This window comes from Trichosurus vulpecula, chromosome 6 (assembly GCF_011100635.1).
Source record: "Trichosurus vulpecula isolate mTriVul1 chromosome 6, mTriVul1.pri, whole genome shotgun sequence".
Taxonomy (NCBI): Eukaryota; Metazoa; Chordata; class Mammalia; order Diprotodontia; family Phalangeridae; genus Trichosurus; species Trichosurus vulpecula.
This window is the reverse complement of record NC_050578.1, coordinates 69,273,738-69,290,646: the sequence shown is the minus strand read 5'-3', so window position 1 is coordinate 69,290,646 and position 16,909 is coordinate 69,273,738. Positions and strand designations below refer to the sequence as shown.

The following is a 16,909-nucleotide window of genomic DNA, read 5'->3' as shown; positions in this document are numbered from 1 at the left end:
CAGGGAGAATCAAGCTTCATTTGCTTTCACTTGGCAAGGAATGCAGTATAGCTTTATTGTCCTGCCTCAAGGATACCTTAATAGCTCTGTCATCTGCTACCAATGGGTAGGATGGACAATTTGACTCTGACATTATAGTCTTGCAGTAAATTGATATTATTATAATAGGAATAACTATGAAAAAGTAGGCAGTGACCTGGCTGCCTAATTGTAACAAGGTGAATGGGCAATTAACCCAGACAAGATACAAGGTCCATCCCAACAGGTCAAGTTCCTGTGGGTAGAATGCACTGGGGGGTGGGGGCGTTGGGGGGTTGGAGTGACATCTGTAACATGGACAAGAATAAATTCTTGGACTGGAAGCCCCCAAGAACCAAGAAAAAAGCTCAGGCCCTGATCCAGCTGTTTGACTGATGCAATACAGCCTACATTTAGGAATCACTATGAGGATTCTCTATGCTGGTTCCACATGTTACATGGTTTGAGTGAACACTACAGCAATAAGCTGCTGTCCAATGGGTCCTTCGACTTCAACCCCTGTCACTCATGAATGAAAAGGAACTCTAGGTATTAACTACTCCAGTGGTGGCAGAAGGAGGCACCCAGAGTTCTCAAAGAATTCAGGTTCTGGACCCACACATTTATAAGAGCAATGGCCAATTATGTTCCTTTTGAGAAGTAATTTTTAGCCTACTATTGGGCCCTGATTGAGACAGAGAGACTGACTGAGTATATTTCTGTCACACTGAGACCTGAGATTCCCAAATACCAGTGGGTCCTGACTGAGAACAAGTACCACAAGGCTGGGGAGTACAGGAAGCATCAGTTGTAAAACAGCTATGGTATATTTAAAGTTGAATGAAGCCTGGGCCCAGAGGGATGAGTAAGCTGCAGGAGTTGGTGGCTGACCAACCCATTGGAGATGTCTGAAGCTAATCTGCTACCTATAACCATAGCAATTTGAGGCTTCTCCTCTGATATTCCAGAGGATGCAGAGGTGTGGTTTATTGGTGGAAGCTCTCACATTCAAAATGGTCAAGACCCATGGAGAGCATCAGGAAACAAGACAGCACTATGTGAGGTTCATATCACTCATGGCAGTCAACTGTCAGCCCAATCAGCAAAACTACGAGCAGCGTTCTTTGCCTTCAAACTGGGCACTCAAAGGGAGATGTTCATTTATACTGGCTGTGGCTAATGACCTAGCCATCTGGGCTGGTCAATGGCAGCAAACTAATTAGAAAGTCAGTATGAGGGGTGGGGTGGGGGTGAGGGAGGGATGGCATCCCTGAAGGCCTACATAGCAGCTGAACTGAAAAAACTGATGGGTCATTTCAAACATGTATATGCACATTGAAAGGGACACTTTTCTGAGGAATTCAGTTGGCATGACACATCAGATCAAATCTGCACCCTCACAAATCACCTCAGTAGCACTGAGTAGCCCATACTAGCCATGGAAAGAACAAACTGTGCAGGACTGGGTCCACCAGAGGGGTTTTCACTTCACCCAAGAAGACAAGGGAGTGAGGCTGATGACATTTCCTACCAACCACATTGCCATGTAGAAAGGGGAACTCTAAGAAAGATCTCCTGGGGGTATATCTAGCCAGCTCTTGGCAAGTGGCTCATGCAAAGCCCTCTTCCAAAAATACCAAAATATCTCCACAACAGGAAATCCCTTGTTTGGTTTTGGCGTGGCCACACTTGTTGCTTATCCTGTTGTGAAGATTATTATCTCAGCCTTCACCTGGGCTATCCTGATTATATTTCTAGTGACAACAGAACTCCATTTGCCATAGCCTGGACTCAACAATGAACCTGAACTCAGGATATAAGAGGTCTTCCATGAACAATATTACCCTCAACTATTGTGGGAAAATGGAAGGGATGCTTGTAACAAACCCTACACACCAGTGAAAATAGGAAATCCCTTTCTGGATGGATGGACCACAGGGCTCAAGCAGTCCACTCTGATATTCATTCAGTCAACATTCCTCGAAATGCTGAGTCTCCACTATCTTGGGTACGAGCTGAAATTTTCAGGGTGTAGAGGGTAGGGAACCTACCCATATACCACATTTGGTGGTGTATAACCCAATGGCTGCACCCAGACTTGCCCTATTTTTAAATTCTGCCCAGTCTAGCAGCAGAGTGGACACTTCAGCAGGGTCCACCAGTCATTGCAGTTGATACCAACTTGGATGTATTGATCTGTCTTGACCATGTCCAAGATGGAAGACCAAATGTCTTTTACATTCAGCCTGCTCAAGGCTCCATTTATCTTCCCTGAGACAGCCACCTAACAGGACCATAAAACTTGACCAGCCCAAATAGTGGACACAGAAGCAGTGATTTTCCTAAAGCATAGGTCTATGTTACCCTTCTACTCAATAACCTTCCGTGGCTCCCTATCTATCACCTCCCGGATCAAATACAAAAAGCTCTAGCATCCAAAGCCCTTCATAACCTACCTCCATCCCAACCTTTCCAGTCTTCTTACACCTTAACCCTTCCCTGCCTCCTCCCACGTACTCTTTGATTCAGTGATACTCGTCTCCTTATTGTTTCCAGAACAAAACACTCCATTTCTGTGCTCTGGGTATTTTCACTGGCTGTCCTCTATGCCTGGAATCTTCTCCCTCCTCATATTTACCTCCAGGCTTCTTACAAGTCCCAGTCAGAATCCCACCTTCTATAGGAAGTCTTTCCCAATCCCTTTTAATTCTAGTGTCTTTTCTCTTGTTGATTTCTTATTTATTCTGTATACAGCTTCTTGTAGGTAGTTGTTTGAATGTTTTCTCCTCTACCAGATGTGAACTCCTTGAGGGTACAGTCTGTCTTTTGCCTTTCTTTGTGTTTCCAATACTTCCCTGGGCCTGGCACATAAACAGGCTCTTAAAAAATGATTATTGACCAACTAGTGGGTCCTCCAAGGTGGGGTAGGGGGAACAAGATGGTGGAAACCAGGTGGTGATAAATGGGACAGAGAACTGGAGAGACACTGTAGGTCTTGCCTACTTGTCCAACTATATATTGGTGGGAAAAGAAGTGATTAGATCTAGACAGGAAGAAATGCCCTGGTGGAGAGGAGAACCTTAAGATTTTGGCTTGAGTTCTTCCTTATTTTATTTTCATACGTAACACTAGACACTGGATGGGAATTGATCGACAGGCTGTGACTCCATTCTCATTGCTCCAGTTGACTTGTTGGATTTTCCAGTTGATCTTCACCCCTGGCCATTACCTACAGAGTGGAGGCATCCAGAACCACGTGGTACCATGAAGATGCTTCTGCTTTTTGAGGGGACTCTCATTGTAGAGATTTTTCTCCAGGTACCCCGTAGTGAACCCACCAATACCGAACTCCTTGATTGTGAAGCCAGGAACACTAAACTCCTTCCTGTTTCTGACTGAAGCTATAACAATGGCAGTTAAGTTTGGCACCAGATGGATCTGTCACTTGGCTCCAGGGTGGATCTGAAGTACCTTCCAAGCCTGGGTTTTCTGCAAGCCAGGTAGAGCCATGAACCTTGACAATAATTTACTGTGTGCATCAAAGCTGGCTCACTAATTCCTTCACCATCTATCTTATACATGTCCCAGAAGGGACAGCTATTGATCTGATGGATGGGATAGAGAGAACGGGGGAAGAGAGCAAGTGAATTATCATCTGGTGAAAAATGGTGTGACTGTTATGGCCCCAGCTCTGATTGGAATGCAAGTATACTGAAGCGAATAAACCCCAAAGCTGAGCAATTATCCTTTACAGCATCTTGACTGAAGACACCGTTAGGTTTAAGTCCCTGACTTCTCTGCCCCTCACTCTCTATTCAGTAATTTAGAAAATACCCTTACTTCACTGGTCCTACAGAAAACCGAGCAGTCTCCTAGGGTATGGGGCTGCCCCTTTTGTCCAAAACTGCCCCAGTTTGAGCAAGGAGGGGCTCAAGGCTTTGATGAGAGCTTGCAACTATTTTTCTTCCCTTGTGGTAGCAGTCAAAATGGTTTCACAGGTCCCCCACTAGAGTTGGTGCAGGAACTGTGGGTCATTTGGCAAGTTTGCCATTTGTGCTTTCTTCCATTCCATTATCCAGGAACTTATTATTCAGTTTGTAGTTGGTCTTTTCTAACATCTTAACGTCTTTGCTTGGAAAGTACATCTTTATTATTTTTATTTTGGAGGGGGTAAACGCAGGGCAATTGGGGTTAAGTGACTTGCCCAAGGTCACACAACTACTGTGTCAAGTGTCTGAGGCTGGATTTGAACTCAGGTCCTCCTGACTCCGGGGCCGGTGCGGAAGGAACATCTTTAAACAGGCTTTGGAGAGTAAGAGATTGGAAACTGATCCTAGGGAGTAGATTCCAGGAGTTTTGTTTCTCTTTACCCTGCTTTTCCCCCTTCTTTTTTAGCTCCCGACTATGGCCAATTCACAAATGACGTCATGCACTTTTGCATATGCTGCGTTAACACACCCCTAGTTCTCCATCTTAGCAAAGGGTCTCAACTTGTACTTGCTCCGTTCTTTTCATTAGAATGCCACCTGCTGCCACTTTCCCCAAATTAGGAGGCAGAACCAGGAGAGCACAAAGGCTTCCCGCCTCTGGAACACATCCTCTACCGCCTAGACTCTAAGCTGGCCGCCCCTCCCCGGCCCTGCTCAAACACGCCTGCACAGTGAAGACTCCGGAACGGAGCGTGCACCCTCCCAGGCGCCTGCGCAGTGAAGACTCTGGAATGGCGTTTCCCAAGCTTCCTGCGCGCCTGCGCACGGCCATGACGTCACGACGCTCCGTGGCCCCGGTCGGGGGTCGGGCCGTGAGGTCGCCACGAGGGCGGGGGTCGCGGGCGCTTCCCCGGCCTCTAGGCTGGGCTGCCCGAGGAGCCCCCGGAGCCGCCTGGGGGCCTCCGCCGGCGCCGCCGCTGCCTAGCGGGTTTGACGGAGATAGATGAGGAGGCCGCCCCCGCGCGAGGGCTGCAGAGCGGCGGGTCCTAGCGCCGCCCGCCGCCCCCTGGCGGGCCGCCCCTGCAGCCCGCGGCCCGAGCGGCCTAGCCCTCCGAAGCGCGTCCGGGACGCCGATGGCAGCGCGCGGCCTGGCTCAGGTCCTAGCTACCGCGTGTCTCAGTGCGAGCCTGTCCTGCCTGAGCTGCTGGGCCCCCGGTGGCCGCGGCTCGGCTCCTCTGCAGCTTCTGGGGCGAGGGCCGCCCTACAGGTACCTCGCGAGGCGGGGGACGCCCCGGGGGCGAGGGAGGCGGTCGTTGGCTCCCCACTCCTGGCTGCTGAGCGCCACCGCTGTGCGCCCTCCCCCGTCTCCCCCTCCCCAGCTGTACCTCTGGCCAAAATTAGCCCTAGTTTGGTCCAGAAACCATTTCCTGAGCATCCTCCGGCGTGGGTGCGGGGTGGAGACAGGCACTGCACACTCGAGCCAGGAAGTGCTTTAAAAAAAATTATAATAATTGTTATTTTTCAATTATGTAAATCATAAATATACACTATGCAAATATATAATTATAAATCACTATTACAATTATTTAGTATTTTATTTTCCCCCAATTACACGTAAAAAGTTTTAAACAACCTTTTTAGAAAATTTTGAATTCTGAATTCTCTTCCTCCCCATACCCCTCGTGAAGACAAGCCATTTGATATAGGTTGTACGTGTGCAGTCATGCGAAACATTTACATCGTTTTTTGATTGGGCCAATCCAGAAGTGACACTTACCTTTGAATTTTGTGCCTAAAGTGCAAAAAAACAGAATTGCCCTATTAATTTCTGTAGATGCTATGTTTTAATGGGGGGCTTTGTTTCCATATTTACTGTCAATAGCGAGGTATGCAGTTTTTGTGTGTATGAGTATATGTGTAGATATGGTGGGTGTGTGTGTGTGTATATAATATACATAGAGGGGTGGAAGTTGGAAGTCCTATGCCACCTCAGAACTCAATGAAACAGATCCATAGGTATGTCCATTCCTTTGGTCAAAAGGAAAAACACTTTAGGAAAAGACCATACTTAACTATTTTAAGACTTCCAGTTTCCACCCAAGACACAGTTTTCACTTCATAAAAGCTTAAGGATGTGAAAAGAAACCTTGGCTTGAGCCAGCAAAAAAGTTAGTTCTGCATTTGAAAACACTACTATGAATGCCAGCTCCCAAGGTTATATACAGAAGCACACCTTTGAGGCTTGCTGGTGCAGTGGATAGAGCCTGGGTCCTGGACTAGGGAGGTCCTGCCCACGGTATGACCCTGGGAAAATTACTTAACCCTGTTTGCCCAAATCTGTAAAATGAGTTGGAGAAGGAAATGCCAAACCACTCCAGTATCTTTGCCAAGAAAACCCCAATGGGGTGGTGAATTGTTGGACACAGCTGAACAGCAAAAATGAGAAAGAAGACTTGGGCTCTGGTTCCACAGTTGATGCCTGCAAGGCTGTGAAAGATCCGGGTGAATCATTCACTTATCTTCCCAGTTATTAAGTGAACAAATATTAATTAAGCATTTATTATGTACCAAGCTTTGTGTCAAAAGCTAGGAGCAATGCAAAGACAAAAAACGGGCAGTTTGCAAACTGTACCTACTAGATGTCCAAGGGAAAGCATTAGCTGTGGGGGAGGGGGCAGCAAGGAAGGGGAAGAGTGTCTTTAGGGGAGCAGGAAAGGCCTCATGAAGAAGGTGGGAATCCAGGCGGCAGAAGTGAAAAGAGCATTTCAAGCTTGGGGAAAAGATGAAGTCGGGAGATGGAATATTGTATGCAATGATCAAGCAGAAGACCAGCGTTGTTGGATCATAGAGTAATAGAAGTAAGAAGACTGGAATGACAGGAAGGGGAATGGTTCGTGAAGGGCTATAACAGGCAAAAGGGATATTTCATGGGGGGACTGTGAGGGCTGCTGTGTGAGAGGGTAAGAGGGGACATATACTAGAGATGTGAATTATCCATACATTAGACACATAGGCAGAGTTCAAGGGGGAAGTTAAGAGAATTCCAAGGTTGTGAAGCCAGGAGGATCGTGGTGCTCTCAACAGTAATAGGAAGTTTCAGAAAGAGAAGTGTATTTTGGGGAAAGGTTCTCTTTTGGACATGTTGATGTCTGGTATCTGCTCTTTCTACAAGCACCCACTACCTTTTGATGCCACCATTCAGTAGGTGGTGATTCTAAACTGGATGTCAGATGAGAGTAGGACAAGATATCTAAATCTGAGAATCATCTGCATAGACAAGAGAATTGAACCTGTTGCGTGAATTTAGACACAAGTTTTATTAGATAATGCCAATAAGCTAGCATGAGTACAGGTTTTATTATACTCAGAGAATGTGTGATCCACCCTGCCAGTTGGTGATAAAATGTGTATCCTTCAGCATTAAGCTAGTAGTATATTGGGGGCAGCAAGATGGCTCAGTGGAGAGAGTGCTGGGCCTGGTGTCAGGAAGACTTGAGTTCAAATTCAGCCTCAGACATTTGCTAGCTGTGTGACCCTGGGCAAGTCGCGTAACCTCTTCCTCAATCCACTGGAGAAGGAAATGGCAAACAACTCCAGGATCTTTGCCGAGAAAACTTCACAGACAGTGTGGTCCATGGGACCATGAAGAGTTGGCCATGACTGAATGACAGGACGACAACTTGTACATTACATGAAACAAAGAGGGAAAGAAAGATGGTTACTCATAATACAAAGAAATAAATTATACTTGTTGAGGAGGATGTATATTATTAGCTACAGGAGATGAATAAGAAATATGTCCTTGTTATATGCTAGTTTTACTAAATCAAAGAGAACTAACCACCTGAAAGGCTAGTAGTTAATGGAAGGAGACTAAAATTTTCCCAAGTACTATTTTGTATATATATTTATTATCTATCCATTTAAAAATTATGATTTAAAAGTTTCTTGATAACTAATTAAAACAATTCTGTATGTGAAAGACTCAATCCAACTTGATGCTTTAGAACAATTCTAAAACATATCCAAAGACAGTTACTAAAACATATTACAAGACCACGTTCTTAGGCATTTGTGTGGAGAGGAGTCTATGAATATTCAGTTGGACCTGAAAGAAGGTCAATAGTTCTTTATTATCTCCAGAATAAAATATAAAATATATCTTTTAGGAACATCATCTTTACTTGGCCTTTTCCATTGTTTTTCACTGGCACAACAGTTGATATTTAAAGGCTATGAATAACATTACATTTATCCTACATCCTTAAAGTATGTTCTTTTACCCAGTGGAAAACTTCTGAAAGCCAGTCACCTACATCCTAGTTTTCAAGTGGAAACAGTCTAATCTTGTTGCTTTCACCAAAGTGAAGCTTACTAATTCATTAAAAAGGAAAACTTAAACATCTATTATCATTTCACATTTTTATCCCATGTCCCCTTTGAGGATACATGTTATACTCACATTCAGAAAAGATGTGATACTGTACAAACCTAAACTTGCATGTGAACATATAGGTATTAAACCAATGAGAAAGAGGTGGTAAGTTTAAGAACTGATTTTCTCTGGTTTCCTAAAGTAGGAAGTTGAGACAAATAATGGCCACAAAGTCACAACAATAAAAGCAAATCAATAGAGTCCTTTTTACTTGTATCCCACTAAAGCAGTTCAGAGATGCCTGATAATTCTAACAAAAAACCCACTATAAAAGATTTGTTGTTCTCCTGCAATGGTCAGAGAAATTTACTATGAAAAGAGGTAACATATTTGTTAGAAACAGGAAAATTCCCTTCGTTCTGTTTGATTTCAGTTGTCAGGATCCCCATGCCAAGACCCCTGTCTCTTTTTACTATCAGGAGGCACTCTGTTTTCCAGAGCTAAGGCCCAACCAGCAAGCTGTACCCTGAGCTTGGCATAATAACAGTACTTTGGTCTCACTCTGGAAGAACTCTGCTGCAGCAAAATGCCAGAATTGTTTCACACCAGCACCAGGTTATAGATACCTTTTGAAATAGCTAATCACGAAACAGAGGTCTGTATTAGTCATAGGATATATCATACCCATATTCAGAATCAACTAGGTGGGGAACATTTCTGGGCAGAAAGGAAATAAAACAGTGGAAAAACTTGAGTCAAGAGAATCTTGGAAGGCTATCTTCTCAGTTTTCCCAGTCATCTACGTACACAAGCAATATTTTCCACAAGGCACTCTTTCTGAGCAGCTCATAGCATTTCCCTTGAATAGTAGAGTGCTGGATAAACAACAGTTATATTAGAGTTCCATACTCAGAGCAAATCAAACTACTGTTCCGCTTGGTTATGGTTTAGAGCAGGATATAGGGTTTTTTTTTCCATATTGCAATAACATTTAAAATAATAAAAACATTTATCTTCAGTACTTAAGTAAATAAAAGGTGTTCCTAAAAAATTTCATCATATATATGTTATACATATATGAAAGGAAAGGTAAAATATTATAGATGGCAAGAATTATGTATATAATTACATATGTAACTATGTGTGTGTGTGTGTATATATATATATATATATATATATACACATACATATATTTAGATAATCCTGGTATAATAATCAGTCATCAGAGATTAAGAAAAGTCACATTTTGGGGTTTTATACAGAATATTTATACATGATAGTTCATTCATAACCCAGAAAAACAACAAAACAAAGCTGGCCACCATTAACTTGGTTATATTAAAGGGACTGTATTAGGTAACCTTAAGGTAAGGTTTTTTAATTGAGGCTTGTTGATAGTAAGTTGACTCAAAGATACGATTTTACTATTCCAGATGCAGTTTCGTAATTCTTAATATAATGGGCCTATTAAAGCATCTCACAGACAATGATACTTTCCAAGTAAGCAAACTAGGACGTACCATTTAAATATTATAATCTTTAACCTGAAGGGCACTCTGCAGCATTCAGATCAAAAGAGGAGATAGCCTCCAACAAATACGTTACACTTTAGGTAACACGTCTCAGATTAACAACATTTCTTACACAATAGTTTCCCAGAATAGCAATGCAAGAAATTAGATATGATATGAAACTGTTATTTAAAACATAAACTCAAAGCAACACTTCTCACCAGGTGAATGACGTTAATCCAGTTAAATGCATTTCTGAATAATCTTGTAGAAAAACATAATTTCATGCATCTGTTTATGCATTTTATACTAGTTACAAACAGAGACCAGTGTAGAATAATTAAAATCTAATTGCACATACAGTTGTGAAAGTAGCTCATATTCTTGTCGTCTATACATATTTTACCTTAATGCCAAATTTTAAATGTATTTTCCATCAAAGTCTGTTTTGCTTACGAAGGGTCAAATAAGACAGTTGTCCTAATAGGGAAAACACATCTTACTTTAAATGAGACTGCATAACAATTTTGTTTAGGGCAAATTCAATAAAACCTAGTCTGGATTTACAATGACAAATGGTACCATATAGAATCTCAGTTTTCCCAAGGACTATTCATTGTCAGCACTTCAAATTATAGACCTTTCACCTTCAGTAAGTCTACTGCCAAAGATCAGTGTAAGTACAGAATCGCATTTTCAACTCCTCTTTTGGGGCCCATGAGAGTCTTCTAAAGCATGGAAATTCCAAGCATAATCCCTGTTACATTGTAATGAAATTATGAATTATACTCATACTATGTGGATATTAATATATTATTTGAAGTCACATTCATATATAAACTGTACATTATACACATATATGGATATAAATATATAGATATATATTCCCCTCAATGAACATACTCCTCTATTGAGCTTTCAGGGACAGAATTTTAGCGTTTTGGTTGTTCAGCTGTGTCTGACTCTATGACCCCATTTGGGGTTTTCTTGGCAAAGGTACTGGAGTGGTTTGCCACTTCCTTCCCCAGCTCATTTTACAGATGAGGAACTGAGGCAGACAGGTTAAGTGTTTGCCCAGGGTCACATAGCTGTTAAGGGTTTGAGACCAGTTTTGAATTCAGGAAGATGAGGCCTGATTCTAAGCCTGGTATTCTATTCACTGAACCACCTTGCTCTCCCAATTTTAGTATACTAAAGTAATTCCATTCTGCAAATATATTTATCCACTTGGTAAATGTTGTAACTAGATAGACTACTGATAATTTTAAATCGTGCTACATGATTCCAACTATTTTTCCACATCAAAAAGAATATCAAAATAGATGAAATAAAGCTTGGAGATCATGAGAAATCACAAAATTAGCTTTTAGCTAAGGACTAAATAATTTCATATGTGTGAAATTCTTGTTTCTCGATCCAAATGAGATACAAGACTGAATTTAAACTTTTTTGTAATACTTTACCAAATTCTCAGCTGCCATTTATTTTTTGATCTATGCTGGACATTTTGGTGGCTGGCAAAGATGAGGACCTGCTGTATGCCCGTGTGGGTAAAGAAAATCACTAGCTTTATATACCTGCCCTTTGGGAAATCTAAACTCTTACTTCTCATTGCCTTCTAATTAAGCCTCATGTTCAAACAATCTCTAATTCTCTTTTAACTTTGTTTCTTTCTAGGGCTTTGATCAGAGCATTCCAAAACTGCACCTCCCTTTTCCATAATGTTTTTTAGCCTTTCACTTCCTTACTCCCTTTATCTGTTATGTCTTTAATTCCCAGTCATATCCCAGTCTGTCTACAAAACTGTCCTTGTTCAGTCGTTTTTCACTGACGTCTGACTATGATTCTATTTGGGATTTTCTTGGCAAAGATACTGGAGTGGCTTGCCATTTCCTTCTCCAGCTCATTTTACAGATGAGGAACTGAGGCAGACAGGCTTAAGTGACTTCTCCAGGATCACACAGCTAGTACGTGTGTTAGGCTTTGAACTCAGGATGATGAGTCTCCTTGACTGACTCCAGGCCTGGCACACTATCCACTCCTGTGCCACATCTACAAAACTAATTTTTTTTTATAACAGGAATCTTTTCAAATTGGCATAAATTTTATTATATAATATCAGTTAATTGCAAAACTTTACTTTTTCCTGATCAAAATGGAAATTTCTATGAGTTTGGAGAAAACATCTCTCCAGAAAAGTAATCTTAGGGGTCAAAGAAGTTACAATGCCAAATAGAGACTGTCCTCAGTCTGCATTTTCTTCAACAATAGGATAAGACCACTGATCCTATCTTGAAGGAAGCCTTCACTCTATTAAGTGCTTTCCTGCAGTATATTCCAACTCCTTTTAGGTGACTTTGCTTCTAATTCACTAGGCAGATAAGTTAGAGGCAGCTAGGAGGTGAAGTGGATAGATGGATAGATTTGGGGTCAGGAGGACCTGTGTTCAAAACTCACCTCAGATACTAGCTGAGTGCCCCCCCCCCTTGGCCATTTAGATGCTTCAGTCTCCTCCTCTCTAAAATGAGGATGGTAGTAGCACCTACTCTTAGGGTTGTTCTGAGGATTAAATGGAATAATAATTGTAGAGTTCTGGCATATCACAAGCACTGTATAAATTTCAGTCTGTTAAATTATTCACAGAAGAACACAGGGATGAGATAAAAAATACTTGTAAAATTAAATTTAACCTACTTCAAATAATTTGCATTGATTTAAACAAACCTCTTTTCAAGGTGGAGAGGAGAGTTAATCGTACTAGGTGGTTCTTCAGCACCACATAAATTTATTTGTTAAGAGCTTATTATGTTTCAGGCAAAAAATGATTTCTGTCCTCCAAGAGAGCACATTCTAATAGGAGAGACAACATGAAAATAACTATGTAAATAAAATATGTATGTGTGATATAGATATACACATGTGTGTATATATGTATGTGTATATAATATGTATGTATATATATGTATATATACAGTATGTGTATATAATATGTATGTATATATACATATATACACACACACATAAGTGTGAATAGAATGTAATCTCTGAGGAAAGTCACTATCAGTGTATGTGTGTGTAGAGGAGGGAAAGAGGGAGGAACCACCAGCCAAGGCTTTTTGAAGGCTTAAGGTGAGTTTTGAAGGAGGTCAAGGAAAGTAAGAGGCAGAAGTAGGGGGAATACACTCCAGGCAAGTGGGTGTGCCAGCAAAATGGCTGTTTGGAGTCTGGAGATGGAATATTGTATATGAGGAATAGCTGGAGTGTGATGTAAATGGGGGGAGTATACATAGGAAAGAGAGAAAGGTTACAGCTTGTGAAAGGCTTTGAATAGCAAACACAGGATATTTTATACCAAAGGCAATGGGGAGCCACAGTTCATTGAATTGGGGATGGGGAGCAGGACATTGACCTCTTTTGTTTCCTGATCTTTGTGCTTCAGGGAAATCATTTTGGCAGCTGAGTGGAGGGTGGATTGGAATTGAGGCAGTGAGGCTAAGTAGACAGCTTTTGTAATAGTCCTGATGACAAGTGTTGAGGGCCTGCATCAGTGTGTGGTCTCTTAGCAGAGAGGAGATATTAGAGATGTTGGGAATAAAGGGAGCAATGATAACTCTTGACAACAGATTAGCTATGTTGAGTGAGTGCAGATGATGAGTTAAAGATGAGGCCAAGGTTGTGAGCCTGGGTGATTTCGAGAATACCGGGAAGGAGAAGACTTGAAAAGAAGTGGAGTTTTGTTTTGGACATATTGAATTTGAGATGCCTGTGGGTCATCCAGTTTCAGTTACTCAGAAAGCAGTTAGTGATGTGTGGCTGATGCTCAGGAGAAGAACTAGTACTGAATATATAATTCTGGAAATTATCTGAATAGAGGAGCGAAAGTGCCCAGAAGAGAGTCTTGGGGAACACCTAAGGTTAGAGGATATGACCTGGATGAAGATTCAGCAGAGGAGGCTGAGGAAGAATGGTCAGATGGGTGGGAGGCGAGTGAGGAGAGAGCAGTGTCAGGAAAATCTAAAGAGGAGAGATTATTCTGGAGGAGAGTAGTGTGCTTAATACGTGTTTGTTGAATGTATGGGAAATATAAGATGATGTTGGTAATTTCAACTTTTAAAATATTTGAAAAAATGATGTTTTCAGATCTTCCAAGGCAGGTTTTTTTTTAAGTTTAGTTATAAACTAAAACTAAAAAAAAAATCTTAAAAAAAGAATAGGTTATGAAAAAAACTTTAATTTTAATGAGTATCTATGTAACACCGTTATCATTTTTCTTTTAGTAGTTCATTTTCATCACATTTGTTCCATCAAAGCCCAGTCATTATGTCAGCTTCAAATGGTGCTGATGAAAATTCCCACAACAAGGCTCGGACATCACCTTATCCAGGTTCAAAAGTTGAACGTAGTCAGGTACCCAATGAGAAAGTGGGCTGGCTTGTTGAGTGGCAGGAGTATAATCCCGTGGAATATACTGCAGTCTCTGTCTTGGCTGGACCCATGTGGGCAGATCCACAGATCAGGTAAGTAATTTAGCAATATGACCCTAGATTAAGGGGTAATGAAATTATTAGTAAATTGAGAGTTTAAGTACTGAATTCCAGTTGTTAATTTTTCATGTTTGTTTTTAACTCCCTTGAAATATTGACATGTAGTATTTGATTATTTTTGTCAATTTTTTTGATGATGATCCAGATATATAGGATTAGCCGTGTAGCAGTTTATCAGTATTTATCAGGTTTATTGGCCTGCCATTCCTCTAACTAAGCATATCTCATAGTGATTATTTTCTAACATATCCTAGTTTAATATTTAAAGAGTATATATAATCACAAATTGTTGTTTAAGAGCCCTCAGGATAAAAAAAGAGGGAATTTAAAAAGACTGAAAAATAGAAAAAGCTTAACAGACGGGAGAAAAACTTCAAGAGAAGAAAAGAGAAAATTTCATCTAAATTCATAGCAGTGTAGAACTTATTCACATACATAATACCATTTATAAAAAAATTTGCAAATTTATCTGCGTGGGGTTAATGCAAATATATTTTCAAGTCATCGTTACATCTGGCTCTTCTATTATTAAGTAAGATGTAAAATTAGATTCAATCTTAGATTAATTGCAATTACCAAAGAGCACTATTGATTTTATCGTTAGTAAGCTGTTTTCATTTCTGTGTCTCGATTTGAATTTCTTGTATCTCCTCTCCATTCATGAATACTTCTTCAGTGCAGTGCTTAAATCGGTGTTTCCAGGATCTAACTGATCCTGCCAACTCCAGTAATGCAGATCACAACCTGCCGACAATTTCTTAATTTGTCTAACTCTGGGTCTCTTGATGATTTCAGCTTGTAGACTATTCATCTGTTATCCTTTGCTGTCATGATTTCTTTTTAATTTATTAACGAATCATTGAGCATTTATTAAGTACCTGCTGTGTGACAGGTGTTGGGGATACAAATATGAAGAATGAAATAATCCCAGCTCTTAAGGAGCTGTTGATTTTGTTATGAGGCCAACCAACCTATTTTTATACCTGCAACAAATTGTCCAAGATGTATGTGACGATTGACCAGCTTGAACTTAATGTATTCACAATAGCTTATTATTTTCCCTCCTCCCCCCCAAACTCCCCTTCCAACCCTCTCCCCCATCTGCCCTTCCCAAGTTCCTCTCTTTCTTTTTCGAGTCCTACCATTCTTCCAGCTGCTAGAGCCACATTTTTTCCCAAATTGCTTTGTATCTCTTTTGCATATCCCTACATATGCACATGTTGGTTCCCCATGCTATTTTGTAAACTCCCTGAGGATGATGGCTGTTTCACTTTTGTCTGTTTTCTATGTCTGGCACAGTGCTTGTGAATCTCTTTTAGGAGGCCTTGAAGTATTATGGGGCTTATTATAATGAGCACAATGTCATTTGAAACAGGGTCAACTGAAAGGCTTCTCTTTGTGGTTTGTTTTTTTTTTTGGTAGTGGATGCCCACTATAACAGTGGCAAACACCTTTGGCAAGCATATATATATGTCTATTTATTCCTTGATAGTAATGAGAGCCAAATTATTTTTGTTGTTTATCTCAAGGAATCTTATGGTTTTAATATGGACATAAGAGGCACCTGTAAGGTGGTATTTTGCTTTGCAAAATATGTTGTATTTTCATCAAACAGTAAACATAATGGGATTTTAATTTTCTGTACCTTTTAAGTCATTTGTCTAGCTTATTTGGAGTGTGTTTAGGTAGATTCTTTGATCTCTTTCTGGAGCCATACTCACTTGGTAACTGGCCTTTTCATATTTGTTAAGATCAGTCAATTTCATTTTTTTGTGTTGTAATTAACTCTACTTCCCTTCTTGAAAAAAGTATTCATGATAAAGCATTCATGAGGCTTTTGTATAGGCTACAAGTTTTTGGAATCTTTTGTTTCCTGATTTTGAATATCATTTTGCAATATATTTTCCTCTGTCCTCTCCTATCACGTTGAAATTATCATATATTAAAACATATGTTAACTTAATTTGGAGGATCTTATCAATTTCTTCATAGAATTTCTCTATCTTTTATAATAGTATGTAAATATTAGCAGATTAGTAAAATAGAAAACTGGCTCCTAGTCAGGATAACCTAGGCTCAAGTTTTGTTTCTGATCTAGATTGGTTTTATGAATCTTGACAAGTCATTTAAATCTCTTAGTGCCTCAGGAGACTTCCGTAAGATGTAGTTGAAAAACAGTTGCTGCTCTGCAAAGTTGATGGAATTTCTTCATCAAGGAACTCCCTAAGCTAATGAAATCATATGCCTCGGCTGGGGTAGAAAAGATGTTAGGACATAGATTTAAGACATAATCTAATGAATATATCTTTAAATTTATGATAATGTATGAACTGTATTTATTTGTAAGCTACAGAAATGATCTGTGTAAAAACTGAAGCATAAATTAGTTTATTTTTTACTATTTGGAAGTGAGATATGGATGTGAATATGGAAAGTGGAAGTCAACTTTTAGAAGCAGACTGAAATTCTATTTCAGCATTAACTATCTTTGAGGAATAACACATTGAGTTTTTAAACACCTGGAAATATTAA

At 40.4% G+C, this 16,909-nt stretch overlaps 1 protein-coding gene across 2 annotated transcripts in view; it reads left to right on the top strand.

Annotated features, from left to right (window-relative positions):
• The first annotated feature begins 4,807 nt into the window (after positions 1-4,807).
• Positions 4,808-16,909, top strand: part of NUDT9 (nudix hydrolase 9) — a 29,316-nt gene continuing 17,214 nt past the window's right edge. Inside the window, exons 1-2 of one of the 2 annotated variants that reach the window (XM_036763007.1) lie at positions 4,808-5,214; positions 14,114-14,350. In XM_036763007.1, the coding sequence (XP_036618902.1) occupies positions 5,081-5,214; positions 14,114-14,350 (371 nt within the window). In that variant the 5' untranslated portion in view covers positions 4,808-5,080. Of the gene's footprint in view, positions 5,215-14,110; positions 14,351-16,909 lie in introns of both variants that reach the window. The other variant, XM_036763006.1, reaches the window with a different exon arrangement.